General features: G+C 47.9%; 1 protein-coding gene across 2 annotated transcripts in view; it reads right to left on the bottom strand.

Annotated features, from left to right (window-relative positions):
• The window catches only part of SKI (SKI proto-oncogene), a 121488-nt gene that overhangs the window by 92248 nt on the left and 1320 nt on the right, over positions 1 to 27920 (bottom strand). Inside the window, exons 1-2 of one of the 2 annotated variants that reach the window (XM_017831258.1) lie at positions 2703 to 3374; positions 1671 to 2592 (exon numbers count right to left, since the gene is read on the bottom strand). In XM_017831258.1, coding sequence (XP_017686747.1) covers positions 1671 to 2582 — 912 coding nt within the window. In that variant the 5' untranslated portion in view covers positions 2583 to 2592; positions 2703 to 3374. Of the gene's footprint in view, positions 1 to 1670; positions 2593 to 2702; positions 3375 to 27920 lie in introns of those variants that run through there. The other variant, XM_017831259.1, reaches the window with a different exon arrangement.

Genomic DNA, 27920 nt, shown 5'->3' with positions numbered 1-27920 from the left:
TCCACTACTAACATTCATTTTAATTAGACTCTGGAAACGACCACGCCAGGGACACAGGACCCTTCGGGAGCAAGAGTGTGGAAATTTCTTAATTCTGCTTCCCAAATGAAGCACACCCTAGAAAATTCCTTTTCCAACATGAAAAATGTCTCCACTTGGAGAGCCATGTTCTCCTCTCTCATCCATGTTCATCTGTCCCACCATTCCATCTCGGCACATGACTGACAGAGAATAGACAAGCCATTAAAAACACATCCACCTCCAACCACGGGGATAATGTGCCTCATTACAGCCCAGCTTTGTCACGGCGTCCTGACACTCCGGGGAGGAAAAGGAGGGGTGAGGACAACGACTGAGCCGGGGGCAGGAGAGAAACTGGGACTGGAGGAGTGGGACTCTGCTCCTTAATCCAGTGCAATGGGCTCTCTAGGCCTCCTAGGCTGGCTGTGGAATTTTAAAAATCCTTGCGTTTGCCTGGGTATTTTTGTTGCATATTTTTAGAAACAAAAACTCTGCTTCAGTCAGAGCGTACGTCTGCCCCTTTAAACAGGTATTTGGTAAGGTAATTCAGAATTCTGCTGAACATTCGAGGTGGGCTTTAAACATCGCTCCTCTTTTCGAGGCTTGTGCATCGCCCTTCCACTCCACACACAGAAACCCAAAGCCAAGTTGGGGAAGCTCTGGCAGTGGGGCAGAACCCAAGCAGCAATCCTGCAGCAGGAGTTTGCTTTCCCCTCGCACGGGGGAAGGAGCGGGAGGGAGCTGCTCATCCCCAGCCGGTTGCACCATCGCCAGGAGCCAGACAGACAGCCCGGTGTCTGTGAGTCCTCAAGGCCTGTGGCACTGCTGCCCGTGGAGCAGGACCGCTGCCAGATGCCAAGGCAGCCTCCCACCCACACACCAGGGATTCTGGGATTTAAAGGCAGCTCAGACTGAAAGAAAAACAAGAGACACCTAAAAAAAATGTGCTTTAGCTGTCTGGCTCAGCACGGCACGGCAAAGCTTGGGGAGCTGCTGCAGCTGGCCCTGGACAGAGCCATTTGTGGATGCATGCATAATCCAATATAGAAAAGCCAGGCTGGTGGGGAAATTCAGGCTCCACGGGGATACTCTAAAACCAGGGACTTCTCCATTCACGTTCCACACACTTAATATGAAAACCAGTGACCTGCATTACTGTCACAATTATTTTCTCGACAGCCACATTTCATTTCCATACGAGCGTTTAGAGCTCTGAGCCCCCACCTCCCTCCCTGGCGACACGCAATCGATCAGAAAAGTGAATGTACTTGTGTCTGGAGCCATCAGTACCCGCTCCTTTTTTCTGGCTTCTTCCTTGCCTTGACCCCTGAATGAAGCCCTTGAGACCCCAAAATCACGTACTTCCAGATGAAGTCTGGGGCAGTGTGGTGGGCTTCGAAGATCAGGGTCCACGTACAGTAAAATATACAAACACACATGGAATTTAAACAAACTCCGACCGCCGTGTTCAGAACACAACCAGAGAAATAAAGGTGCCATCTCGAGCACCGCACATGCAGGGAGAATGGAGAACACGATTAAAATTGCTAAATGACTCCACGGAAAAGCAGCTGGTAACAAATTGGGTATACCGGTGAATGTTACCGAAATTCCCCCCAGCCCCCTTTAAAACTGCAGGCATCACTTACCCGGGGGGCTTTCCTCTTGTATTTGTTGTTATAGTCAAATTTTTCTTTCATTTCATCTAAGAGCTGGCCCAGTCTAGCTTTCTCCTCTTTCCCAGTATAATCCTGGCTGAGGAGGATATAGGATCTCCAGTTTGCAGAGTCAAAGCCCCAGTGGCAAGTCCTGTTTTCCAGCGATTTGTGAGAGTGGACCACGAATTTGTGAGGTGGGTACATGAGCCTGCAGTCCAAGCACTGGATGCAGGCTGCGCTGGGGTTACTGTAAAGCTCTGGCACCAGGAGTCCCTTACACTTCCCAAAGCACTCATGATACACCTTGAAGCTCTTCTCCGTGAGCTCCAGCTCAATTGTGCTCGAGAATTCCTTCTTGCAGTGGGGAGGATAGGTGCCACCATAAAGCAAGGCGTTACAAAGCCTCTCAGCGTCAGTTTTCGTGATGAGCCCGCAGGAAGGAGCGGAGAAGGGCAGGATGCCCATGACTTTGAGGATTTCCAGCTGGTCAGCAGTGCATCTGGAGCAGTAAATATGCAGCTCATCACACACCGAATTAATCTGCTGCAGGGAGAAGTCCCTGAGCACCGAGTTCAGGATCTGGGGCAAGCAAAGCCGCTTCTCTCCACCCACCACGAAGCAGGAGATGGTTTCCCCTTCCAGGATGGTCTCGCACCTCTCTGTGGATCTGTCCGAGGGCATGAAGAAGGGACCGGGCATGACCGGAGGAGGCTGGATTGGGGGCAGATGCAGTACAGGTTCCGCGGGGTCTTTGCCATTGTCTTTCTTGTACATCTCCTGTGCCCATCGTGCTGAGAAAGCAGCAGGGCCACCCAGGGAGCTCATAGAGCTCAGATGAAACTGTTCCAAGGTCTTCTGCAGTCCTGGATGAGGCTGGAAGCTGCTTCTACTTACAGTCTCCATTTTTTAGTTTCTATTCCCAAAACAAACAACAAAAATCCCCAGTTATCTTCCACCCTGGTACAAATCCACTTAAGGGATTTTTTTAAGGAAAAAAATATGAACAAAATAAAACAAACCCACCCTTGTTTTTTTTTCTCCTTCCCACTCAGCAATCCACTAACGGAGAGGAAATAAATCCTTTTGTATGCGTGTCTCTCTCTTCTTTCTTTCCTCTTGGTTCGTTACAATTTCAAACCCTCCAAGTCTCCAAGCTGCCCCGATGGAGCAGAGAATCACGGCAAAAAGAGGTCTTCATCCGAGCACTCACCCCCTCAGCCAGCCCCCAGGCAAACCGATCCCTCCTCCCACACCTCCGACACTCACACACTCACTCACACACACACACCACCCACGGAAACACAAAAAGTCTGTGCCACGCTCCGAGCACCCGGGGCTCAAATATGTTCTGGCGGCTGCTGCTTCTCTGCAGTGATCCCCCTTCTGTCCATATCCACCGGAGGAAGGCGCGGGGGAGGAAAGCAGAAAGCAGGAGGCGGCAGAAGGCTCGGTCTGTGCGAGAACAACGCAGGAGGAAAGGCCCCGCTCTCCGGCGCTGCCGCGGGGGCTCCGCACGGGCGATGAGCGGCTCCGCTGCCCCTCGGGGTCCCTCTGCTCGGCCGGGGACGGCTCCTCGTCCCTGGGGTCGCCTCCCTGCCCCTAGTGCTGCCGGCGCTGTCGGCGTGCCGTGGGGAGCCGCGGTGAGAGCGCGCACATCCTCGCCGCTCCTCTCGCCAGCAGTGACTGAGAGTGCCTGCGAGCTGAGCTAATGCAGGCGGGCTCAGCCTCCCGCCCTGCGCCTCCCCCCCTCTGTTTGTTGGTGTCTGCCTCAGTCATTGAATCCCGGCCAAGAATGTGACCAACTCCCCAGGCCGGGCTCTTCCAGGAACAGCGCCCGCCTCCCCCCTCGCTCTGCGCCGACACCAGCCGGGATGTGCCGAGCCGAGCCGAGCCGGGACGTGCCGAGTCCAGCCGAGCCGAGCCGAGCTCAGCCGTGCCGGGCAGAGCCGAGCTCAGCCGAGCGGAACCGAGCCGGGCCGAACCGAGCCGGGCCGAACCGAGCCGAGCCCTATCGAGTTTAGCCGAACCGAGCTCAGGCCTGCCGAACTTAGCCGAGCCGAGCCGAGCGCAGCCGAGCCGGGCACAGCCGAGCCGCTGCACGGGCGGGCGCGCGGCGCGGCCCCGGCGGCGGCGCCGGCGAGGGAGGGAGGAGGAGGGAGGGAGGATAAACTGCTGGGTTCACGGACCGCCGCGCCGCCAAGGAGGGCCGGGAGGGCGACGGCTTTTCCTCTCGCCGCTGGATCTCTGGCAGCGGGGAAATGGAGCGGCGCTCGCACGGGCACGGAGCGTGTGTGTGAGCCCTGCCAGAGCCCTGCCAGAGCCCTGCCCGCTCCGCTGCGGGCACACGCCCCGCGCACCCCGCGATCGCGGGCGGCAGAGCGCGATGGACGGGCGAGAACTGCGCGGGCCGGGAGCGCCGGGGCCGCCGAGCCCACCCAGCGCTGCGGGCACAGCGATCCACACACGTGTGCTTCCCTGGGCTCGGCACGCGTGGGACCCCCGCTCACACATGTGCCCCCTGCTCACTCACATACATATGCCCCCCGCTCACACATGTGCCCCCCGCTCACACATGTGCCCCCCGCTCTCTCACACGTCACAGGCTCGTTCACGCGTGGCTGGGTGGGCAGAGCTGGGTGGGCAGAGCCCCGCGGGAGCCTGAGCCGGGGCGGGCACTTGGGGTCAGTTCCTCGAGCCCAGCCCGCGGCGCCGGGGCCGTCCGGGTCAGTGCGGGTCTGTCCCGTTTGTCCGGCTGTCTGTCGGTCTGTCCGGGGGCACCGACCGCCCCCCCCCGCCCCGCCACACTCCGGGGCCGGGCTCCCTCTACCGACCGACCGGCTCAGCGCCGAGAGAGCGGGGCACGGACACACGGACACCACTGACCATGGCACGACACACGGACACCACTGACCAGGGCACGGACACACACACACCTCTGACCAGGGCACGGACACCTCTGACCATGGCATGACACACGGACACCTCTGACCTGGGCATGGACACACAGACACCTCTGACCTGGGCATGGACACCCACTGCCCACTGGTATCGACACCCCTGCCCAGCAGCACTGCCAAGTCCGTTATGGATTTATTATCCAGATCAGCAGTGGGATGCTCTTACTTTCTATCAATGTCAAATGTCAAAGCAAAAAACTGTGGCTTCTCCCTTTTTCCCAGGGGCTGCACCTCCAGAATTCTAACAAACATTTCAACCAGTGCTAAGCACCACCATGAGGAACAAGCTGAAAAGGTTTCAGCTGTTATCTCTGAGCTCTGTCAGATTCGTGTATCAAAAAGGGCTGGAGAGCACTTTCACACCAGGACAATTGTTAGTACTGTTTGTAATGCAGCAGTGACTTGAAGCACTGCTCATCTCTAGAACGGGTGACACAGACACCAAGCACTCAGACAGTCTCCTCTGGAACAGTTCCCCAGGGCAGGGGAACAGAGAGAAAACACATCAGGACAAAGGAGGAGGAGAGCAATGAGCAAACACCACCACTGTGATTCACTGTCAGTGTAATGGGGCAGGGAACACACCGAGCTCTCCTGTTTAATCTGTACTTTTATATTCTGAAATCCCAATTCAGAGTAAAGGACAAAGGTGTCAGTGGCATAAGAGCTTCCATCTTGCCCGTGAGCCAGCATTTCCCCAGGCAGGAACCCACTCTCACATACCCAACTTGGCCATCAAGCCTTGAAGTACTGAAGGGGCTCAGAGAAGGCAGGAACCAAACACGTTGGGCCAAGTCAGCAGTTGTGTCTTCGTGTGCTCAGAGAAGACACTTGGAGAATCTTCACCAAATTGTGAACAGAATGAACAGAAAGTCGTTGGTGGCAAGAAGGACCCTTCTATTTCCACGATGCACATGGAGTTAGTGATCCACAAGTGGGATTGTTAGATACTACCACAATACCAAGGTCTAAAGCCGTGATCTAACTGTCTAGGCCATCCAGTCCCTGTTGATCCCTGATGCTAAAGAAGTTACCACATTAAGAGAAAGCAGGACTAGGAATATTCTTCACTGAGTAACCTTAATTTAAAGGCTTTAGTTAAGAATAACTTTTTAATAATATTCTTCAGAAACTACGTGTTGGTACCTTTGATAATATGGGGGAGAGACATCTATCCATTCCATCATTTTCAAACTGAAGGATGTGTTTTATTAGAATGAAAACCCTTCCCACCATTCAGTCCTGTCTTAGAGAGGTTCAGACTATGCCTGACTATTCACCAGACACCCAGTGAATTCCAGCAGGGATGTGGCAGTCGACCAGACCGTCATCAAAGACACTCAAATACAGTGGTGAGCAGCAGCAGGATCATTCCCTAGATGGATTTAGTGCAGTTGCAGACTTTTTTTTTTTAATCCACTAAAATATAAAGGGCCAGATATACTCAAACATCACTTATGGAGTCCCTGGTTCTTTTAAAGAACCAAACTAATGGTTGTGGGATGTTTGGAAACTTCTCAGCTCTGGAAGCTGGGTGTTTTCACTCCCTCTTCTTTACCCCTTAGAAAGAAAGGACAGCAGTAGCTGCTGTAGCTCATTTTAAGAGAGGTGCCATGTTCTCTTCCAAATGACTTTTTAATGCAAGTAAATCACTGGATCGTGCAACAGATTGTTTATGGGTGGAATTCATAAACGGAATTCCTGAAGCAGAGGGGACTACCAAAAAGACAGGAAGGATGGGCTTGTGGTTAAGACAGAAAACTCGGGACATCTGGGGTCTATTCCCAGATCTCCCACAGACTTCCTGTTGCCTTGGGCAAGTTGTTCAGTCTCTCTGTGCCTCAGTTTCTGTCTCTGCAATCCCCAGGCGGTGAGCAACGAGAGTGGCAGCTCCTGCACTGAGATCCATGACGGGACAGGAGCCACCCCTCACTCCTGCAGGAACAACACAGCAAAACCTGCCCGTCCTTACATCCCCCAGACTCCTCGGAACTGAGGCAGGAGCAGGGGGAGCGATGGGAGCTGTCATGTGGGATTAAGGTGGTAGTGCCTTCTGAGGTCTCTGCCTCCCCATGACGGACTGTGAGCGCTGCACATCTTAAAATCACATTAATCTTTCCCCCAGTAACTGTTTGTCTTGCTCCAGTTCCAAAGCCCTCTAGCTGGAGAAAGGAGAGGGGGAGAATATCTCCGAGGAAGGGCCCTAACACCACAGTGTTTTTCTCACTCTCTCCCTCTTCTCCTCCCCCTCTCCATTGGCTTCAAGGCCAACAGCTCCTGGAACACAAACACTCTTGTAAACTTCTGAACCACACAGCCCTATGGTGGGTGGGTGTTTGCTCCCTGCCTGCCAGTTCCAATCCACCCACAGATTCCAAAGGCCCCGAACAAAAAGCAGACTCCATTTTCCATATTTAACAGGCAATTCTCTTCCCTCCCCAGCGCCTTCCCTCGCAGAACTCGGTGCCTCTCCCCAGCACCGAGTCCCACCTTCCCCACCTTCCCCAGGCTGAGGGCGTTATTTGTGTGTGTGTTTACACAGACGTAGGAAAAGCATATTCCAAGTGGATTCCCCCCAGCCCTCCCTGGTTTTCAGAGCCTGCCTGCTCAGGAGGAGCTGGGGATTATCGAGGGCTGTGCTGCAGATTGCAGCTCTCTGACAGAACGTTTGGGAAGGGCCTATTGTGCAGGTTGTGAGGAGGGAAGGGGGAGCGTGGGTGCGAATGCCACACGTCAGAATTCCTGCTGCAGTTCCCATCAGACTGTACATTCCTCGGAGCAGCCAGTATCCAGCTTCTCCAGGGCTGTGGCACACACACTCGGTCCTGACTGGGACTTTCTGGGACTGAACTAAACCATTCCTGCATGACCAGGATATTTCCTTCCCTCTTTTCCTTTAGAGATTATCATTTATCAAGGTCATCGTTTTCATTGATCAGTTCATTGACAGTGAAACTGGGGAATGACAAACTATCCTGAATCTGTGGAATAAGGTTTCAAACTCTCTGTTGAAAAGGATCATCTGAGAGTCAGGTGATCTTTTTCAAGCAAACATTTCACAGAGATTTCACTTACAGAAAATTATTTCACGAACGGAAACCAACTTATCTTTTTTGGCCATAACAAATTTTGAAAGGTTTCTTTTTAAAAAGACCACTCGTTTTTTGGTATGTATTTCTCTGAGATAGGTACCAAAATACGTGAATTTAAAACATCTAAAAAGTCACAAGAAAAAAAATGTTATGAATCGGTCATACTTAAGATGAACCAAACAAAACTTTTCACTGTCTGAGAAGGTCAGAAATGGACTAATGTCAACAAAAATATTCTTTTTTTTTTTTTTTTTAAACAGCACACCTTTCAGGGGCAAAGAGCTCCTGAGGTGGCTGGGACATGTCAGCAGTGACAGCCAGGCTGTATTTGATGGCTTTGGTTCAGCTAACTCATTTTATTTTACTATATTCACAACTAAGAAGAGATTCAGAATTCATCAATATTTTCTTAACCCTTCCCCAATTCTTGGTTCTGTCCAGCCCAGCCCCACAATGTATCTTTTATATCTTTCCAAAGTACAAAACCTCCACGGTGAATATACATAACAGACCTGTGACCTGCTTCAAGCATGGCTTGGTCTCACCTAAAATTCACATTTAGTTTGCAGGAAATCATCAGGCATCCTAGAAAATACAGGGGGTGAGGGGCTGTTAGAAGCACATGAAAGAGCTCTCCATCTCCTGGAATTCTTTCGTCCCAAGTTGCCTGGTATGTTGCTCAGGGCTGCCCCTCCCTCCCACACACTCTGTACCTACATGTCCCAGTGGATGCTGCCAAACACCTCATTGCAAAAAAAAATCAAAAAACCCATGCTTGGTACCGCCAATAAAAAAATTAATTTACTGGGAAAAGTCCGAGTCAGAGAGGGGAATAAAGCTGGAACTCCTGGGATTCCCAGAGGAGGATTAAAAAATTAATTTACTGGGAAAAGTCCGAGTCAGAGAGGGGAATAAAGCTGGAACTCCTGGGATTCCCAGAGGAGCCCTCAGAACAGGCCTGCAGGGACCCAGGGCTGCACAGACTTTGTGCCAGTTGTATCAACACCGAATCTCTCATTTCCCACATTGCCAGCAATGAGCAAACAAGGCAGAGCATCCACATCCAGCAGAGGACAGGACAGGAACACCAAGCCAAAGCCTTGTCCCTGGAAACAGCTCCCACTTCACCTGGAACCCACGTGCAGCTGTAAGGCCCAACATTCCCTCCCTCAGTAGCCTCTCACAGACTCCAGGGAATTCTCACATCCCTGCTGTAACCTCTCTGAGATCATCTCTCATCTCATGGGACCCACATTTACAAGTCATGTTGATGTGTTTAAGTGCCCCTTTGCTGGAAAGCCTCTCATTGCTGGGTTATCCCCAAGGCTCTGCTCCTGCTCTCTGTTCTCACATCCTTTGGGACTTTACAGCAGCTTAAGATCCAAAATCCTGGCAGGGAATGAGCCCCAGGGTCTGACTGACATTGCTGTGCAGCGATCCTGTCTGCTGGGCTGACAGGTGAGCTCGGGGTTGCTGTGGGGACCTGTGTCTGCCACAAATAACCCCCAGAGCACCAGGACTCTCTGGAGATCACTGCTGGCATCATCCCTGCAGTCATTCGGGATGTACTTCCTGAAAATCTGGGATTTCTACTCCTTTCTCACAAATTCTTCTGCGTTGATCTCATATTTATTTCATTTATGGGCTTTCTGAATGAACCTGTGATTAAAGCACAAGCACACCTCATTAGCATAATGAGATTTTTCCTACAAGCTTGTAATGAAAACGAAACAAATTCATTCTGTCATTTTACAGATGTGGAACTGCGGAACAGAGAGGATGTACAACTGGCTTAAGGCCACCCTGCAGATCTTTATCACAATCCAAATATTTTACCAAGTTAAAAGCAACTGCTTTTAACTTAATAACTGGGGTTTTTCCTTACAAAACTCCACTGGTATTCCTAGAACTACACCCAAATCAAATTTATGCAAGAAGAGAATCCAACACTATAAGACAGGGGGGGTTTGGAGTTTGTTTGGGTTTTGGTTTGTCCATAAGACCTGTTCCCTACTCCAGTGGGCAAGACAGGCTGTTTTCAATCAGCCACTTCACACACCTGCAGTCTGGAAGCAGCAGGCAGTGAAGGTCCCCCACAAGATTTGCACTCACTGAAGTGTCTGGTTCTCTTCTTCAGGAAAAAGACACTGAACATTCTCATTCCTAGGCAGCTTCACCTGTCAGACTAGTTTTTATGTAAAGCACTTCCATTTCAGTTCCTCAGTTTTTAAGGAGCTGTGTCAGAAGGTTCTCAGTGTCCCCTCCCCATGTCCCAGCAGAAGGACATTCCCATGGCCTGCCCTCCTCCAGCTCCACAGGCAGGGCCAGTGGGGATGTTTCAGTGCCCAAATGAGCTGACCCTGGACTTTCAGGGAGTGTCACTTCTGTTTCCACCAGCCCTACACTTTCAATATTCCCTGTGTCTGTATGCACAGCACTTCTGGAGGTTAAACCCACTTCATTCTGTGCTCCTCTGACACAAGAACGGGGTGCAGAGTAATCAGGCAAGAGATGAGCTCATATTTATACACCTCTGTGCTAGGTGTACGTGGGCACAGCACTTGTGCTGAAGGAATGGCCAGTGACTGTGAGAGGGAGGCCTGCGGGGAAGGCTGGCTCAGATCCCCTTTTCCATCTCCACCCTTCCCAAGTGTCTGACCAGCTCTGTGCCCTGCACGTGGCAGGCTGGGAGTGGTGCTCTCCCCCTTCTCCCTCCCACCCCTCCCGTAACCCCAGGCCCATCTTGAAGCAATGATGGTGTCTGTGCTGTGCAAGCTGCAGCATTACCACCAGGACCAGGATCCATCAGGGAACGTGCCAGCTGGCACCTTGCCCTCCCCTCTGCTTCCCTTCCCTGCACAGGAGAAACCATTCCCTGCCTTCTGGGGCCAGCACTGGACCCACACTGTTCCTCCTAATGAATGCAACCTGTTCTAACGAATGTGAAGCTTATTTGTGAGTGTGGAGCTGCACTCAATTGCCTGACATTTCACATTTCTCACCATAAATCTGGGTAACACTTTATTCTAATTACTGGGACATTTTCTAACTTTTATTGTTTCTGGCAAACACAGGCAAAATGAGCTCATTCATTATATAAGGTATGTGAGCTATTTCTTCAGGGGAAATTGTGTTCTGTATTACCCTTGCCATCCAACAAGATGCCATTCACCTCTCTTCTACGTGTCATTAAGTGTCACACAGACTGAGAATAATTAACTCATCTTTTCCTGAATGACAGAGGCCTTGAAAGTTGATATATCCATCCATCCATCTGTCCATCCATCCATCCATCCATCCATCCATCCATCCATCCCAAGGTAAAAATCTCTTTTATTTCCCCCCGCCCCAGCAAAGTTCTGTAACTTCACTAAGATGAGCAGTGCTGGAGACTGGAGCTTGCAGTCCTCTGGCTCTCCAAGGTCACATCCCTAGACCTGCAGAAAAGAACACTCAGCATCTCTGGGCCTTGTTTGTCCCACAGCAATCAGTGCCAAATTTCCAATGGAGTCCAAACAAAGATTAAGTTTAGGCTCTCTATCTCCACAACGATAATTTGGGGCCAAGACTCAGTAGGTGCTGAGCACTCTGCAGGCAGCAGAACCTCTCACTTGTAAACCCAGGCCAGAACTGTGCAATTACTGAATTCAGACTGGAGTGGAGAAATCCTAATTCAGGCCACTCCTTCTGACAATTGTTGAAGCTCCAGGACTGGACTCTTGGCCTCAGCAAGGCCTCTCCCCCTGTCTGTGCACTCCATCCCTCCTCAGACTGTACCTTCCTTGTTCATGCTGAGATGATGGAATTGGCCTTTTGCCCAGGTGGAGGGGAAAAAAAAGGCAGTTACTGTAATGGAAGGGCTTTCTGACTCTTCTGCCTGCAGTGAGTGAAAATCCCAGGCAGACACACAGAGCCTGGTTAATGACTCACGCTCTGCTTTTTCACCAGGGAAAAATTTCAGGCCTGCACTCAGTTAAAAGATGGAAATTTTTATAAAACTTCCATTGTGGTGTGTAACCATCTGTTCAGAAATTAACAAAACCAAAATCAAAGGAAGCAAATGGGTTGATTTTCTTTCTTTCTTTTTCTTGTAGTAAGAGCTTTCTGTTCTGTAGATAAGACGTGGATCTCCAAGGGGGGGGAGGTGGGTGAGCACAAACAATTCCGTACAAAAAACCAGAGACTTCGAGGTAATTGCTTGCTGGCTTTGTGCAGATGGAAGGTGTTCTCTCTGGGATGGCCTTCCCCCCCTACAGTGATCAGTGTTTGTACCAGTCAGGGAGGGATTTGGGGTCTGTGGGCATCAGCATGTGCTCAGCCCAAGGACCCTCCGGTCTGAGCAGCATCCGAGGGCTTTGGATGAGATGACTTTCCTGACAGAGCATCCCCTCCCCTGGAACCAACCCACTGAGCATTGGGATGAAATGTGTGTCATGACACCAAATTCCAAGTTTTGGCCAGAGGAAAAAAAAATAAAGAAACTGCAGTCAGCAAATTTTGCCCCTTTCCTTTCCCTTCTTTCTAATGCTTCATAAAAACATGTAACAACTTCTGCCTGGTCTTAAGCAACAACATATATTTCTTTCTTTCTTTCTTTTCAGAGTTGAATTCTTGGAACTCATACCATTTTCATTTAGCTATTTTTACCCGCCCTGCTCCTTCCTGTATCCATGGAGTTTCATCAAAACATTGAATTCCAGCCTCTAATGACATAACCTTCCCCTTTCCTTCCTGATCTCATGTCACCTCTCATTTTCTCAGCAGCTCCAAAGCCTTCTCTGAGTTTTAGGCTTTTTCTACTCTAGGCTTCTTATTTTCTCTCTGTGCTTCACATCAGCACTGTCCTCTACGGTGTGGAATATGAAGAAGTCACAAACTTCTGCATAAACAAGCAAACAAAGGTGAGGAAAACCCCTTCTCTTCTTCCCTACTGCAGGAAAAAATCCGACTTGAAACACCCAGTTTTGTCTTCCATCAGCATCAAACTGGGATGATCTTACTCAAATCCCTCTGGGAGAGGAATTTTCTGTGTTGGGTATAAATCAGCCACAGGACAGCTACAGTGAAAGGAAGAGAATGATTGTTGGGTGAAGCTGAGACAAAGGGACTGGGACACACATCCAACACCTTCCCCGATTATTTACCCCCTAAATGGTGGATGGAAGTGCCACTCAGAGTGTGTCTCCAGTTCTTACATGGATTAGCTCTACAAGGTACCTGTCACAGTCTGGCCCTCTGAGCTCTGTCCTCAGGGATCCTGCACTTGTGTGTTCCTGCAAGGCAGAGGCTCCAGTGCTGTGTGAGCCTCGAGGAGCAGCAGCCTGGCAGGAACATTCCTTGTCTCAGAAAAAAAAGGAGCTGCAAATGGAATTCATTTGCTGATTTGCAGGAACAACGAAGTCAAGCAACAAAACTTAGCAAACCGTATTAAAAAGCATCTTCACAAGTATTTTTGCAGGAGACAGAGGTGTTTACGAACGAAAAAGAAAAAGAGGTGTGGAAGTCACAGTTGCTCCAGGGCAAATTTTAACCGTTTCCCCCTCCTTATTAGAATTCTCATTCATAAAATATTGCTGGCTGACTTAGCAGTCACTGCACCACGTGGGATTTGAGGTGTTCCTAAACCATCTGTAACCATTTTTTTCCATTTGTCTAACTAATTTTCCATTTTCAATGGATCTGTTTAAATTTTATCTCTCTGTCTATATAATGAGAGTTATCTGGAACATCAAGATAGGCCTTTATCCCAGCAGAGGGATGGACAGCTTAGAAACAAAGATCATGAGCTCTAGGCCATCCCAAACTCCAGTGCCATCCCTGCTGGCAATGCCACAGGAAGGCTTTGATGCCATAAATCACATTTGATCCTGACACATTTCCCCACGTGGATCCTGAGGTTCACAGTCCTTCCAAAGGGTGTCCCTGAGTTTCCAGCCAGGTTTGCTCTCAGAACACGACATTCTCAAATCCAGAGGAACAGCTGATCAGTGTGAGCTCTGCACTGACATCTGCCAGGAACTGGAAGTCTCTCTACAATCAATCCTGTCATGTGTCAGGTGCCCAGAATTTCCATCAAATTCAGTGGCTGAGCCACTGAATGGGATTCAAGGATTAGAACATTAACTTGTACAGAGTTACACCTATCCATAACTTCCCTATGGGAATGCAGTGTGGGAAGATTACAACACTAAGTCAGCAATTTCTCAGTCCCGCAGTCTTATCTCCTGGTGCCCAGCTAAAGTCTTTTATCAACAGAAAACAGCTGGAAAGCTTTATACAAACAGTTATGATCCTGCAAGATTCGGAATAATATTTGCACGATAGGCTGAGAAATTAGGTTTGAAGTCTTTCCTGTGTTTAAGCCTAAAAAGAAAAGCTTAGTAAGACCCAGAAATGCCACGTTCAGTCTTCTTACCCACAGAAATGAACAGGCTGTTTGGATCCATGCAGATTAGTTTGGGCTGGCCTGCAGAAGCTCCATGGGGAGCACATCCAGGTTACAGAAGATGTGCAAATGAGAGGGATGTGACACAGGTTTGTGCTGCCTTTCATTTTTTGTTCATACTGAAAAGAGCTCCATAACGAACAATATCAATAATGATAATAATGTTTGCTTTTAAATGTCCAGTCTTACCCACACTGGAGCTGTGTGTGTTCGGGATTCACCTGCAGCTTATCCATATTTAATCTTTTTCATCTCTCTTCCCTGCTTTCCTGGGATCACTGACATTGGGATCAGTTGCAGTTACACAGACACGTGGCATGATGGACTTTGGAAACTTCAGAACTGACTCTTGGGTTCTTCCCCAGGTTGGCAAGGCCATTTTCAGCAAGTCAGGTCACCCCTCCTTCTCCCATAAAGGGGAAATATTTATTTATATGACTGTTTATTAGAGCTGGACATGGGGCCATACCAAGAGCTGTGTGTTACAAGAGGAAACAGTGGAGTGGTACATGTTTAGCACAGAAATAAGACAATTTTGTCATGACCTACTCTGTGTTACCTGCCTAAAGCAAGTTTTCATGCCATGTTTTTATTCCCTCTTATCACAAGGAGCTACTCCTTAAACTGCCTCTGAGCAGAGAGACTCTTGTCCCTCAGCAGCAAAAACAATGAGGTCCTTAAAAGGGCTGGCTAGAAAAACTCAGCGAGTTCACAGAGATGCTTTGTCACTTCTGCCCACTACCCAATGATTTTCCTTATATAATTGATTAATAAAATCCATGACATTCCTCTGGAGACAGGCCAGGCCACAGACCCTGTTCTCATTTTATTTCAGTTCTAGGAAAAGCAAGCAAGGAAAAATTGCCTCTAAAAAGCTTCAGCTACTGTCACTGATGCTTGGTTCCCACAGAGGTCCCTCCGTGACCTGGGGAGCACAAGGCCTGTGGTGTCCTGAGCTGGGGGCTGAGCTGAGCTCTGGGCACTGGCCTCAGCCCCCTGAGGGCATGGCCATCCAGGTTTATTTGTAATGGATTTTTGCTGACACTTCCAATTTCAAAACATTATTGAAAGCATTTCGTGGGCAGCTCAAACACCTCCTCACAGCTCTGTGTCTCCCCCCCTTTGCAGGGCTGGGCACTGTGGCTTCCAAAGGGCCCTGAAATCTGTCTGAACAAATAACCTGAACCAGAGCGTTCCCATCTGCTGGATCTCCCCAGAGCTGACATTTGGTAAGGACCATCACCTCCTAAAGGGCAGAACTGCACCTCCAACTGCAGGCACTGCCAAGCGTATTCTGCTTTCCATTTGCGAGATTTAATTTGGAAAGACCTCGTGACAACTCCAGGGTGGAAGTGAACAGCCAGTTGGAATCGCTGTTGGCATGTCAGGGGGAGGGGGCAGGGAGGGAAATGAACCCAAATTAGCTGTGGTTTGTGAGCAAGGGAGGTCAGCTCTGAAAACATAACATGATCCCAGTGGGATAAACAGTAGAGGAGATAAATCAGTAACTGGGCCAGTCGTGAAATACGGGTTTGCAAATATTTCACAGAGTCAGGGAAGGGGAGCTGAGGAGCAAAACGATTGACTGGTTGGGAACAACATGCTCAGAGGGAATGTACAATCCCTGCAAACATGGCACTGGCACAGGGCTGCTGGGCAGCTAAATCCAAGGGATTGCTGCACTGGACACAGAACAGCCAACCCCACACACTTGTCCTTGGGATTTGTGTTGGCAGGGCCTGGCACAAAGGCCTCAGGTCTCAGCACAGGGGGCCGTGTGGCTCAAGCTCTGTGGCAAGTCAAAGGTCACCTGCTTTGTTCTTGCAAAGTTCCATTTTGGGCTCACCAAACCCATGCCAATTGTCTTTATTAACATTTGAATTTTTAAGATGATGTTCTAGACACACTGGGTTTGGGTAACAAGTTATGCTACTTGAAAAGCATAAAGATTTGCTTTAATAGTTTTTCAGCTTAGTGCTTCCACATATCACTCACTAGAGATCTAAAGTGCAGGAAGAAATCCAGCAGGTCAATATAATCAGTAATATCCTGAAAGCTTTCTGCAAAAAGAGGACCTTGAAAACATCACACGCTCAAGCACATCAAGGAATCGGTTTTTTTATACTTTATTCTACTAAAAAGATTCAAAGACTCTTCCCTTCTTTATTTTCTTCACAAAAAAACTGAGTCAGAGAACAGATAAAACCCAGCACATTTTCATCATGAAGAGCTGCTCTGACCTCCAGTTTATATTAATTGATTCAGGAAAAGAAGGAGAAAATTTCCGAAAAACATAAGAAAGCAGTAACTGTTCAGTGTAAACAAGGAATGAGTTGAGCATTTAAAAAAGTCTAGAAGTGTTTAGGACATGGACTTCAACACACAACTTGTCGTGAATGGCATCACCCAATCAACACAAAGTCCCTGTATCCCTGTATCCCTGTATCCCTGTATCCCAGATTCTGTGCATGGATCTGTGCTATTCCTCTGAAGAGTCTGAGCTGTTCTGGGAGGGTTTGATGCCATATGGCCCCACATCCCACATATCCACGGCATCAAGGGACCCACCTCTAAACCAGGATGGCTGGACACAACATGCCCTGTGTGAATGGGCTCACAACAGCCAGACCATGCACAGGCTGGGCAGTACATCCCCGTGGATGAAGTTCCAGGCCCAGGACCCTTTCCCTGCCCTGGTGATCCCCAGCACTCCCGGCCCTGCCATTCCCGTACTGCCGGCAGGATTTGCAGCTTGGGAGCCACTCTGCATATTGGCCACTGACACCAGGAGTCAGCACCCAGGGGAAGCACCTGTGGGTGCTGCTGTAACTTGAAGGCTCTCCCTGCAGAGCCTGGGAAGGCAGAACTGCTTCCCATGTGCCTTCACTGAGCGGAGACCTGTGGTGCCAACCTGGCTGACGTGGCTCAGCTCCCAGGGAAGGAGCGGGGCTGAACCGTCACAGACACCTCACAACATTCCACAGAATCCTGAAACGGGCATGGGAAACAGGAGAAGTACCAATTTAGTGAAAGAACAGTGAGGTGGGTCCTGAGGATGAAAGGCAAGTTGGACTATTTCCACTGGCAGCTCTGAGGTTATCGAGCACCTCAGCAGAGAAGCACCTGTAGAACACAGCGTACAACCTCTGCTTAAGGGCTTCAAGGAGCCCTCCACAGGGTTTCAGAGCACTTTATAGAAGTGACACTGCACTGACAAACGGAGGCAGAAGAAAAGGATGAAGTAATTCTCTCAGCAAACAGAGGAGGTCTGGAGAGAAGCACAGATTTCCTGTGCTCTAACCAGCCGTGAGCGTGCTTCCCACGCGGGCGTCGGAAACTCCTGAGAACCAGGGATCATTATGCAAGACAGAGGATGCAGGACTGGTAAGACACATTCACCCAACTACTCACTCAAGCCACAGCTCAGAACAGGAAGTTTCAGTCAGACTTTCAATTCCCACACCAAGCTAAATCAATCTAAATCAAATACGTTTAAAAGAAAGAGCCTCGAATGGAAAAAACAGTCTCTTTATGCCACCCACTACCAGAAAGATTATTGTTCTTGCCTCAAAACTAGCTCTGGTTTGAAAGCTGCTTGAATTTAGAAATCCAGGGATTGGATTATTTTCTCTCTGTTTGAATTTCTACACAGGAAAACTGAGTAATTTGTGCAGTTAGCTAAGCCAAAAAAACAAACAAAAAAGAAAAAGGCAGGCAAGGAGGATGGTCACTGCTGGATTAGAATTGATTTATGCTGATAGAATGTCAAAAATCCCACAGGGGGAAACATTTTTAAAAGTCTTTAATCAGGCCTTATTTTCCTTTTTTTTTCCTTTTCCCCCATTCTCAAAAGCTTACTCATCTGATCCACAATAATTTTGGGATCAAGCCTTCTTGACATCAAATGTTGCTGGTGATATTTGCAGCACAGGAATTGCTGCAGTGGATCCCACACTGTGCCCATGGTCCTTTTCCTGACATTGGCCATGGCTGGCTGCTTCACGCAGAAGTTTAAGCCACTTCAAGAGGTACCAATCCAAAAAAGAAGTCACTGCTTCACCACCAAGAGTTAAAAAGGGTTTTCTTGTTTCCTCTCTGATGTTGCTGTACTTTGTTTTAAAGGTCATTACTGTAACAAATCTGGGTGTTCTTGAGCCATACAAACATCCCATCATTCCTGAATCCTTCCACACTCTCAGCTGCACAGCCAGCAGTACACAGTTAAATATATACATAAATATATATGTATTTGTATTTCTGCTTCATGGTACATGTTACAAGCTCAGGTCTGTGCTTCCACCCGGAAAGGGAGCTGGAGCAGGAAGGGTCTGTTCCTGCACTCTCCCTTTCCCTGTGCATTTGCTCCCAGTGAAGGATATCAGACATGACAGCCCTGGAGCCTGCAGCCCTTTGTCTGCACAAAAGGTCCAGTTCTGTCTGCAGGAGGGTGGGACTTCACCCATGCACAGCTTCAACACTATATTCCAATCAACAAGGCCTTGAGAAACTTCCAGGAACCACCAGCAGAAGTCGGGAATGAGCAATATTAAGACTAACTAACTAATCAAGGTTCTCTCTGAGAGCCCTTTCTGAGAACTACCAAGGAAACCAATTAGGCCCAATTGCATTCGTCAGTGGGGCTGGAACACATCGGAGCCCATGTCACTGCTTATTTATGGGCCACTTAAAAATAACCCTCCAGAGAACAGCCCCCAGCTGCTCCTGGCACAGCCTGGCTTTGGGAGGCAGTTCCTGATTCCATCAGCAGGGCAGTGTGTGCAGAGCTGCCCAGCCCTCACCAGAGCCAGCTCAGGGGCAGGGGCAGCACAGGGTCACCCCCACGCTCAGGGATGTCCCCAGTGCCGGGCACTCTGCTCCCAGAGCAGGGGGTTCTGATTTTCCACTGGCACCAGTGCCACGAGGACCCAGGAGTCAGGAACAGCAATGGAAGCAGTTGTGAAATTGTCCCATCTACTTTTACCGTCCACATGGAAAAACACACAAAAAGACTAACAGGCACACGCTGGGGAAAAAACCCAGATGAAGTCCTTAAACTCTTTTTTCACAGTTTTTAAGGAGACAGAGTCCATCCTGCGTGTTTAAGTTCTCCAGAAGCACTGTCTCTTTAAAGTTGGAATGTGACTTTTCTTCACCCACAAGAAAAAGTGCAGTTTCCCAGGTTCTTACTGGAAAGTTTTCTTGGGAAAATATTCATTTCCAAAGCGTTGTTTTTACACTTTTGGTTCACTGGTTGTTTGACTCTTGTAATGCTTTAATAGTGTTTTTACTCCATGAATGTTTGTAATAACTAAATCCATCCTATTTCCTAGAGTATCTCCTTTTAGGGATAATTATATCAATATGCTTCTGACATTTTGTAATCCAAATAATTTCTTTTTTCTACATTTTGTTCTCAGTTGGGTGATTCAAAACAAGACTTAATGGTATGCTCCTGGCTCCCACAATTTCTGAAAAAGCTGCTGCACAATAAAATCCAATAAATAACCCCAAAGAATTGGAAATGTGGATAACTCTCTGTAGCATTTTGTTAAATTCTCTGAGCTTTATTTTCTAAGAAGAGAGTTCAAGATTAGCTACAATCTGCTGCATTCTCCAAGACAAGAATCTCATGCATATATTTTGTGTTCACCTGCCCCAAGAAACTGTTCAATTTTATTTTTTTTTTAAAAGCTGCAACGAGGTGTGTTCTATAACAGACTAAAGTATATACCCATCATTAAATGTTCTTACATATGGCCTTCAATAAGGCCCCCAACCCTACCTATTTACAGCAGGAAATCTGCAGGAACCCAAGCAGATTGAACAGGCTCACACAGGCCTTTTTCTAAAGCTGTGTGTGATCTTCTGCAGAGGAGATACATCGCTCACCTCCATTCTTCCTCCACTTCTGTGCTCTCTTGCCACAGTCAAGCCTCAGAGCTTTTCAGAGACTATTGGAATTTAGGAATTAATATGTTTTATGGTTCCACAGACTGGTCTGGGAATTACTAATTCATCACTTCAGGGTTTGGCTCTTCCTGACATTCTCAGGCCTCCTCTGCTGCCCTTTCTGATGCTCCATTTCAAACGCAGCTTTGACATGTCTGTGGCACTCGCTCCTCATTGAGGACATCCTGGCTGTACATTTCTGTAAATTATTACATTTCACGTGTCATCCTGTCAAACAGGAGCTGTGTGAGGCACAGCCCTGCCACCAGTGCTGGTGCTGAGTTTGGGGGGCTGCAGAGCTGGACTGGCTCAGCACTGGGTGAGAGGTGTCAGGGCCACTGGCAGGTTTCTCAAAGCAAACATCAGGCCCCATTTACCCTTCTGCCTCCACATCAAATTAAAAGACAACATTGCAGACTAACTAGAAACATGTGGCCTGAAGGCAGCCCTGGCTGTGACTGGTACTTGCACACAGGCACAGGCTCAGCCCCAGCTCTGCTCGGCCTGTGCTCTCACAGTCCTTCACTTAATGCCGAGTGAGGGAAGGGGCAAAGCTCCTCCTGAGCTGTTCATAAAGGAAACCAGAAGATCCCTTGATAAGATGTTGTCTTCCTTCCTTCCTCTCCCCACTCGCTGTTCAGCAGGGGGATTGCAGCTCTTGTCCCTGTCCCACAGAGCAGGCAGAGGCTCTGAAGGGACCTCTCCAGCACACCAGATCTGACTGTTACCCACCAGTCTCCTGTGCTCTGGAACCTCAGAGGTACTTCTCTAACACATCCAATATGTATCTGGTGAAAATTGCTACCAGAATGTTTCAATCTCCTAAGTTGCAGAAAGAAGCCAACTGACAGCACTTGACAGCACGGAGCACGGTGCCAGAACGCAAACCAATAAAGTTTCTTCTCCTTCAATGTGACAAAATGCTTATTTTAAGCACACTGAGACAATAAAGTGCTGATTAACAGGCAGCATGTTCTTCAATGAAACTCAGAGTGTGTAGTCGTGTGCTAAATACAGAAGATGCTGAAGGTATGTGATGATGAGTGTGAGAACAGCTCCACAGAAACGTATCAAAATACAGCTTTAAACTACCTCCCCAGCGCAGGATCCTCAGCTACAGGGAGCACTGACCCGGTGTCATGGGCAATGTTTTGTGAACTCAGTGAGCATCAGTGCCTGTGTAAGGTTTATTTCCCAACTGGCCAGCTGGGAGCTGTCTCAGATACATCCACACTGTCTGGAGTCACGTCTTTGCTGCCTTATCCCGGTACAAACGGGTGTATTGACTCTCCAGGGATTGTCAGGGAGTGATCACTTCAGCCTCAGCTAGAAACTACAATACCTTCTGTGTAGGAAGCCTAATCACACCTTAACACTGTGTTCTGCAGAAATTAATAGAGACAAAGCTGAAAATAATACTCACCCACGGAGTCTAAAAATAAGCACCAAAATTTCCCCTCCTCGTTTCTTTCTGCTTTGTGTTTCCCCTCAGGTGATGACACCATTCTCCTTTCCAGCTCTCCTGACATGCATCATGTGCATCACAGTCACAGACTGTTCTGGGGAGCAGGGCTTTTTCTGTAGGGTTTTACTTTTGGGATGTGCTTCAAGAGGCAAATCAAGAGTTTATTAGACCAGACCAAACAACAGGAGACACTGGTTTAACATGGTGTCCAAGAATCAGACACCCAGAAACACATTTGAATATGTATAAATTAGCTCACAAGTGTGAGATGCACTAATTACAGTAAATGTGGTGTTTTCAGCTGCACCACCATGAAGAAATACACTCCTGCAGAGTATTTCTGGTGTGACAGACTCTGTTTAGTTTTAGTCCTGCAGCTCAGCCCATTTCAGACTTCCAAAAACAATCCAATTAAAATACCAAAAGCTTATTGAATATGGATTGCTTTAGACCATGCAATGTAATGCAGCCTTGTTTCATGCAAACATGGGAGTTTTAAGAGCACAAGATCCTTAAAATCAGTAAAAAGGACAATAATTTACCAGGAGCACTGCAAAAACTACTTGCAGTTCCTGCCAAGCAGACAAGCTTTCCAACAAGAGGACAGATGGAGAGGAGGCCAAATGAAACTATCCAGAAATGAGGAGTAACTACCCTAGTTTTGGGGCAGTTCAATCCATATTTCTGTAGCACTGACATGTCCTCATGTATATAATAAATTCTCAAAAAAACATCTTTTGAGGCGAGTAAAACAACCTTCCATCTCCCAGATGAAAGAAGTGAGGTCAGAAGGTGTGAATACAGATGGAGCTGGTTCTAGAAGTGGGATGAAAAAAAAAAAAAGGAGTTCTGGGATTATGCTCCAGACTTGCTACTTTTGTGGTGTTTAATGTAGAGAATCTGGTGAAGGGAAGGGAGCAGGGTGAGTTTTTCATTGCAGGCTGTGTCTGTGTGTGCGTGCCATCCCTGCCACGCCGTGTCCCCAGGCTGGGGGAGGGCAGGGACAATTCCCTGCACTCCCCAGGAATAACGTCCTGCTGCCAGCTGCATGCTCCATTACATTCCTCCAGTCCTGAAGGAAAAACACTTTGAATTCAGCAATATATAATATTCCTGTTAATGTGAGACAGGAGACTGGCAACACGCCACTCGCAGAGGCAGGCGATGGAAAAAGCAGAGGAGCGGCTCAGCCTCCCCATGTGAGGCAGACAGACCTATTGTGAGCTGTCTCCAGCCTCGGGGCTGGATGCTCCAGGCTGATTTATGAGCACAATATTTACAGCTAACACACATGAAATACATTAGGAGCCGAAATAAATCTCCTAACATGCACAGGGAACAGCTAAGATAAAAGAATGCACATGGTAAACTAGGTGGATGTTTGTCATTAAGTGTGGTACTGAAGCCAGAGCACGTCTCTGGGGCAGAGGAGACCGAGCATTTGCCCTGGTGTTTATCAATACTCTGGAAGAGACTTTCAGAAAGATGTCCCAGCTTTTTATTTTTTCTAGGGAACTCAAAGCTGATGAAAGACACTGTGTTGAAAGCCCTTGGGAGTAAAACAGCGCTCAAAAAGAAGATCTGTCCTACGCCTGTGCAAAGACCCAGTGAACAGGCCAGAGATCAGTTCCCTTAATTTCTCTGCACCCGTGTTCCATCTCATAAACAGGTATCAGTAGGAAATAAGGTAAGAAAGGGCTACTTCAAGGCCAGAAGGGCTCATTGTGATGAAGCATTCTGACTTACTGCATCACACCACAGGCAGCAGAAATTCCCTGCATTAATTCCTAAATTAAATCATCACTGAACAGATAAACACTTCAGAAAAAAACAACATCCCTTACTAAATAGAGGGACCAGCAAATGGGGGTGTCAATTCTGGTTTCTCTGTAATTGCAAAAAACCCCAGAAGCACTGCAGATCCCTGCAGATCCCTCCTGGCCTGAGCCCTGCCCAGCCCAGCAGAGCAGGCTCCTCCAAATCCCACGTGGCTGGAGGGGGAACAGGAGGCAGCTGTCACTTAAAACCATCTACATTTGCCATTTCTGCCTACAGAGCTGCACTGGTCATAGATTGTATCTCATCATGCCCAGCCAATCCAATTAGACCCAAACAGCTTCTTGGAAGGACCCGGATTCATCCCCTCCTTTGGCACTAAGGTTTCCTGGTGCCAGGTTTTTGGCAGCTCGCTGTGGTGTTGACTCTGGGGTGTGGATATAAGTTAACCCACTCCTTTTCTGCAGGGCACAGCACAGCCACGGAGAGCTGGGAAGCTGCTGCTTTTCCTCCCAGTGTTGTGACACAACATCTGATTCCAGCATGGCAGGACACACTCCTAAAAACAGGCTAATGCTGGAACCAGACTGTGGTGCAAACCAGAGCGAGGACTTCACTAACTAAACATGCTTCCTGCCCTCAGCCAGATCACAGCAGGTCGTGTCAGCTACTACACATCTCTCTCAGAGCCCCATTTTGTATTTCTTTTATCAAAACAGCAATGATGAACAAAGGGAGAATGAATATGAAAATAAATACACTCTTTTCAGTGAAAAGATTTACATTTGCCTCCACAGCTTTGATTACTCCTTCAGATTTACTAGATTTTTCTTTCTAAAACACTGGTTAGTCCTTAAAAAATGGCAAAACTAACTAAACCTCCTATCCACATTTTGTTGAAGTAATAAATACATACTCATCTGTTGAATTACATTCTATTTTAAGTTGATTGTATACACCATTCTAGTTATGGATAAAATCACAGCACGTTCACTTGTACTGGAAATTTTGCACCACTGTTTTGTGGTTTCATACCCACAAACAGGTCAGGTGATTTTCTGTAATTACTACAGCTTTGATTTATGGATTTTCATTTTTTTTTTTTTTGTGGAGGTCTTCAGTGTGTTGGTTTCAAATGAAAGAATGATACACAGCAAACAAGAGGAGCTCAAACTGCTATAGGCTATAATTTGGGAGATACACTTAAAATTAAATAAAAACCAAAGAACAAAAAAACAAACAAGAAAGCAAGCAAGAAATAAATATGAAAACCTCAAGCCATATTTGATCCTAAACTTGGAGCCTAACTCCTTTAAAAGGGGAGATGATACGACTCCCTCAGCGGAGCTCTGGGCTGGCCCACAGGACCCACGGGTCCATGCCATCAAAGCTCATCTTTGTTTGAGATCTGAAACATCCTCCCCAACAGTCTGCAGTCACATTGCAAAATCCTGAGGGGAGGATGAAAGGCAGCCTCTCCTCCTGGCTTACACTCACCCCGGGGCCTGCAAACATCAGGACTTGATTTAACCACACACACACTGGGGCAGAGAAAGGATGAGTGATCCCAGGACTGGACTGACACGCACAAGAGTTCATGGTTTTCCAAAGGAATCATTGGATCACCTCAGCCCCCGAGCAGATTGTGCCCAAATGAGGTATCCAGCCCAAAAGCATCTCCTGGCTGGCCACACTGACAGCACAGTCAGCAGAGTGTGCTGTCACACACACACACCACCCAACAGACAGCAACTTCCCGCTCCCAACACAAACATCTCCCAGGAGCCGAGCCCCCGGGGCCCTCCCTGAAGGCAGCTTATCTCTGCAGAGCTTCTGCCAGCAACAAGGGCTCTAGACCTTCCTGCTCACCCAGCTGAGCTCCTCTGCTGCATCTCCCTTCCAAAACACTGCCTGTCTCACTCTGTACCACACAAAGGCTGCACCAAGGCAAACCTGCTGGCTCCCAAACAGGCTTCCTAAGCCTCCCACAAATCAAGAGTAGGATATTTGTTTCTAAACCTCCAAAGGAGGATCAGGCAGGGTGACCATAATCCTACCCAGCCTCACACCTGCCCCTCATTTCTTAGTGAAGGAGAGATGCATTTTAGAATTTGGAAATTATTCTCAGGTGAACCAGGTGAACCCCTTTGTCCAGGGTGGGATATCAGACTATAGTTGCCATCTCCCTTGTTTCTTGGCTGCATAGGAAGAAAGTTTTCTTTCTATGAGACAAAGGGTGGATATGATTGTTTATTTTAGTTCTGTTGACATCATTCTTTGTTGTCAGCACCATCTCTCAATAATTGAGACTGATCTGAGGAAGGACTAGAGCAGTTAGCTATCTTCTGAAAATTTCTCCCTCTATTTCAGCGCCCCAAACCAAAACTTAGGCCAGTGAGAAACTTTTTCATATAAGCTGCCAACCTGCTTTGATCATAAACCGCATTTTACATGATGTTTACATATAAATCCTCTTGCAATGACGTCAGAGCCCCCAAATCCCATTTTAGCAGCCATTAAAGGGTAATGCTCAGAGAACCATTTCTCTTTATACTGTAGGAGTTTGAGCAGTGCTGTTATTACTTTTGAGGGGGAATTGTGCAGGCTCCTTGTCAATTGGTTTAGGTTGCCTAAATGAAGCCAAATTGCTCTCACCATCCCCAGCTGCTGCTGCTGCCTGCACGTTCCACCTTCCCCACAGCCACTTTAATCCATCAGCCAAGAGCAAAACAACCTTCCCCCGGTGCACCTCCTGCAAACAGGGCAGGGAAAAAAACCACAGGAGGAAAAAAACACACATCACTTGCAGCATTTTTACATGTAATAGTAACAGTCTCTTGGTGCCATCATCAGCCATGGCATTTCATTCACACAGAACACTTGTGGGCACATCACATATGCTTTTCCATTCAATGTATTTTTAAATGTTTCCCAGGCAACTGTTTCAATACAATATGCCTCCTTGGCAACCTGGTACCCGCAAATGCCATGCTAGTCTCCCTAGTCCTCTTTTTAGGCCTTCCCATCTTGGCATATAAATGTCACAAGGCTGGGTTTTCCATCTCCAGCCACAGAGGTACTGCTGTGTCCTCACACGTGGCAAGGGAGGGCTGAGCTGAAGGGATGAGTCGTGCACTGGACGCTGCACGTTGACAAATCCAGCTCTGGTGAGCTCCCAGAGGGAGCAGGGTTCGAAGGCAGTGACTCCTCATGGAAAAGAGAATGTCTCCTACAACTAAAATTAGGGAGAGCCTACGGAACTGTCTCCACTCAAGTGACTTGCTCTGGAAACAGCAGTGAGCCTGCACTTCTCCAACTGAAACTGCACGTCATCCTCCTTCTCCTGACTGTGCCAGAGGAAGCCTTGCACAGTTTTCCTCATTCTGTGGCTGGAATTGTAATACATCATATTAATGAGGAGGGGCAGCCTTTCCCATTGCAGTGCAGACAGTGATTAGCACTGGACTAAGTGACTCTTCCCAGGGCTGCATTTGCTGGCACTGGGCTGTCAGGACACACACCATAAAGTCCATTTGCTGCAGCAGCTCTCCTGCTGCTCTGCTCTGTGGGCTGTGGTCTCTTTGGGGACACTGTCCTTTATCACATTTAGCAGAATGGACACACTCACCCTTGAGAGAAGTCACAGACTGCTTGACAAGGACAAAAAATGATCCACATGTACTCCTACCCCAAGCACTGATTAGATAAAATAATTAAAACATAATAACGTTTCAATTTTCTAGTAAGGCACAATTTATCCCAAACATCTTTATCGGACCCAGGAGCTATCAGTACAGACCCAAAGATACTGCAGAAGGACTAAAGCTATCTGTGAACATCAGTCACCACCAAAAAAAAAAGTTTTAATAAAAACTCCATGTGCTTCAGCCTCAGAGTGGTACATTAAAAAAAATAATAGCTCCTGCATGCAGTGACATCAGGCTCTGAGAGAAACCCAGCAGAAACTATGGTATCTCTTCTTCATTGATTACTCCATAACAACAGCTGAAAATTACAATTTTTCCAGGCTATAAAATGCCAAGCACTCCAAATTCTACACTGGCAGCAAAAATCTCCTCCCTGTCTGTGAGCTGCTGTATCTGTAATAGAGACCCTGCATTACCAGGCTTTCTAATTCTTCCCAAATGCAGAAGCTCTCATTCAATGCTGCAGCTGTTGGGGAGGAAATCAGAAATAGCAGAAGGCGGATTAGTTGATAATGCACCAGTTCTTCCCCAGCAAATGCTGGCACCTGCGTTTTACACTCTCCGCTTTCCCTCGGCCCAGGAAAAGATCACTTGGTTTGTTTGGCAGGCAATTTATAGGCTTTAGTGATTGTGGAGTTGCAAAAGGATTAGAATTTGTTATAATAGCCCCTTCTTCCTGAGAGCAAAAGTTAAAACTGAGGCCCACTTTAGAGCAAGAACCAGGGACCATGTAAGTAAAGATTAAGCGTGTGCAGCTTGATGAGACTCAACGGGGAAGAGATAACTACACATGCTGGCACTCCATTTACAAGGAAATCCCTGCAGATAATCTGTAGGAGCATTCTGGCTT

The sequence above is a fragment of the Lepidothrix coronata genome, unplaced genomic scaffold (assembly GCF_001604755.1).
Source record: "Lepidothrix coronata isolate B3197 unplaced genomic scaffold, Lepidothrix_coronata-1.0 Scaffold188, whole genome shotgun sequence".
NCBI classification, from domain to species: domain Eukaryota; kingdom Metazoa; phylum Chordata; class Aves; order Passeriformes; family Pipridae; genus Lepidothrix; species Lepidothrix coronata.
The sequence above is the reverse complement of the archived record's forward strand: the minus strand, read 5'-3'. Positions and strand labels throughout refer to the sequence as shown.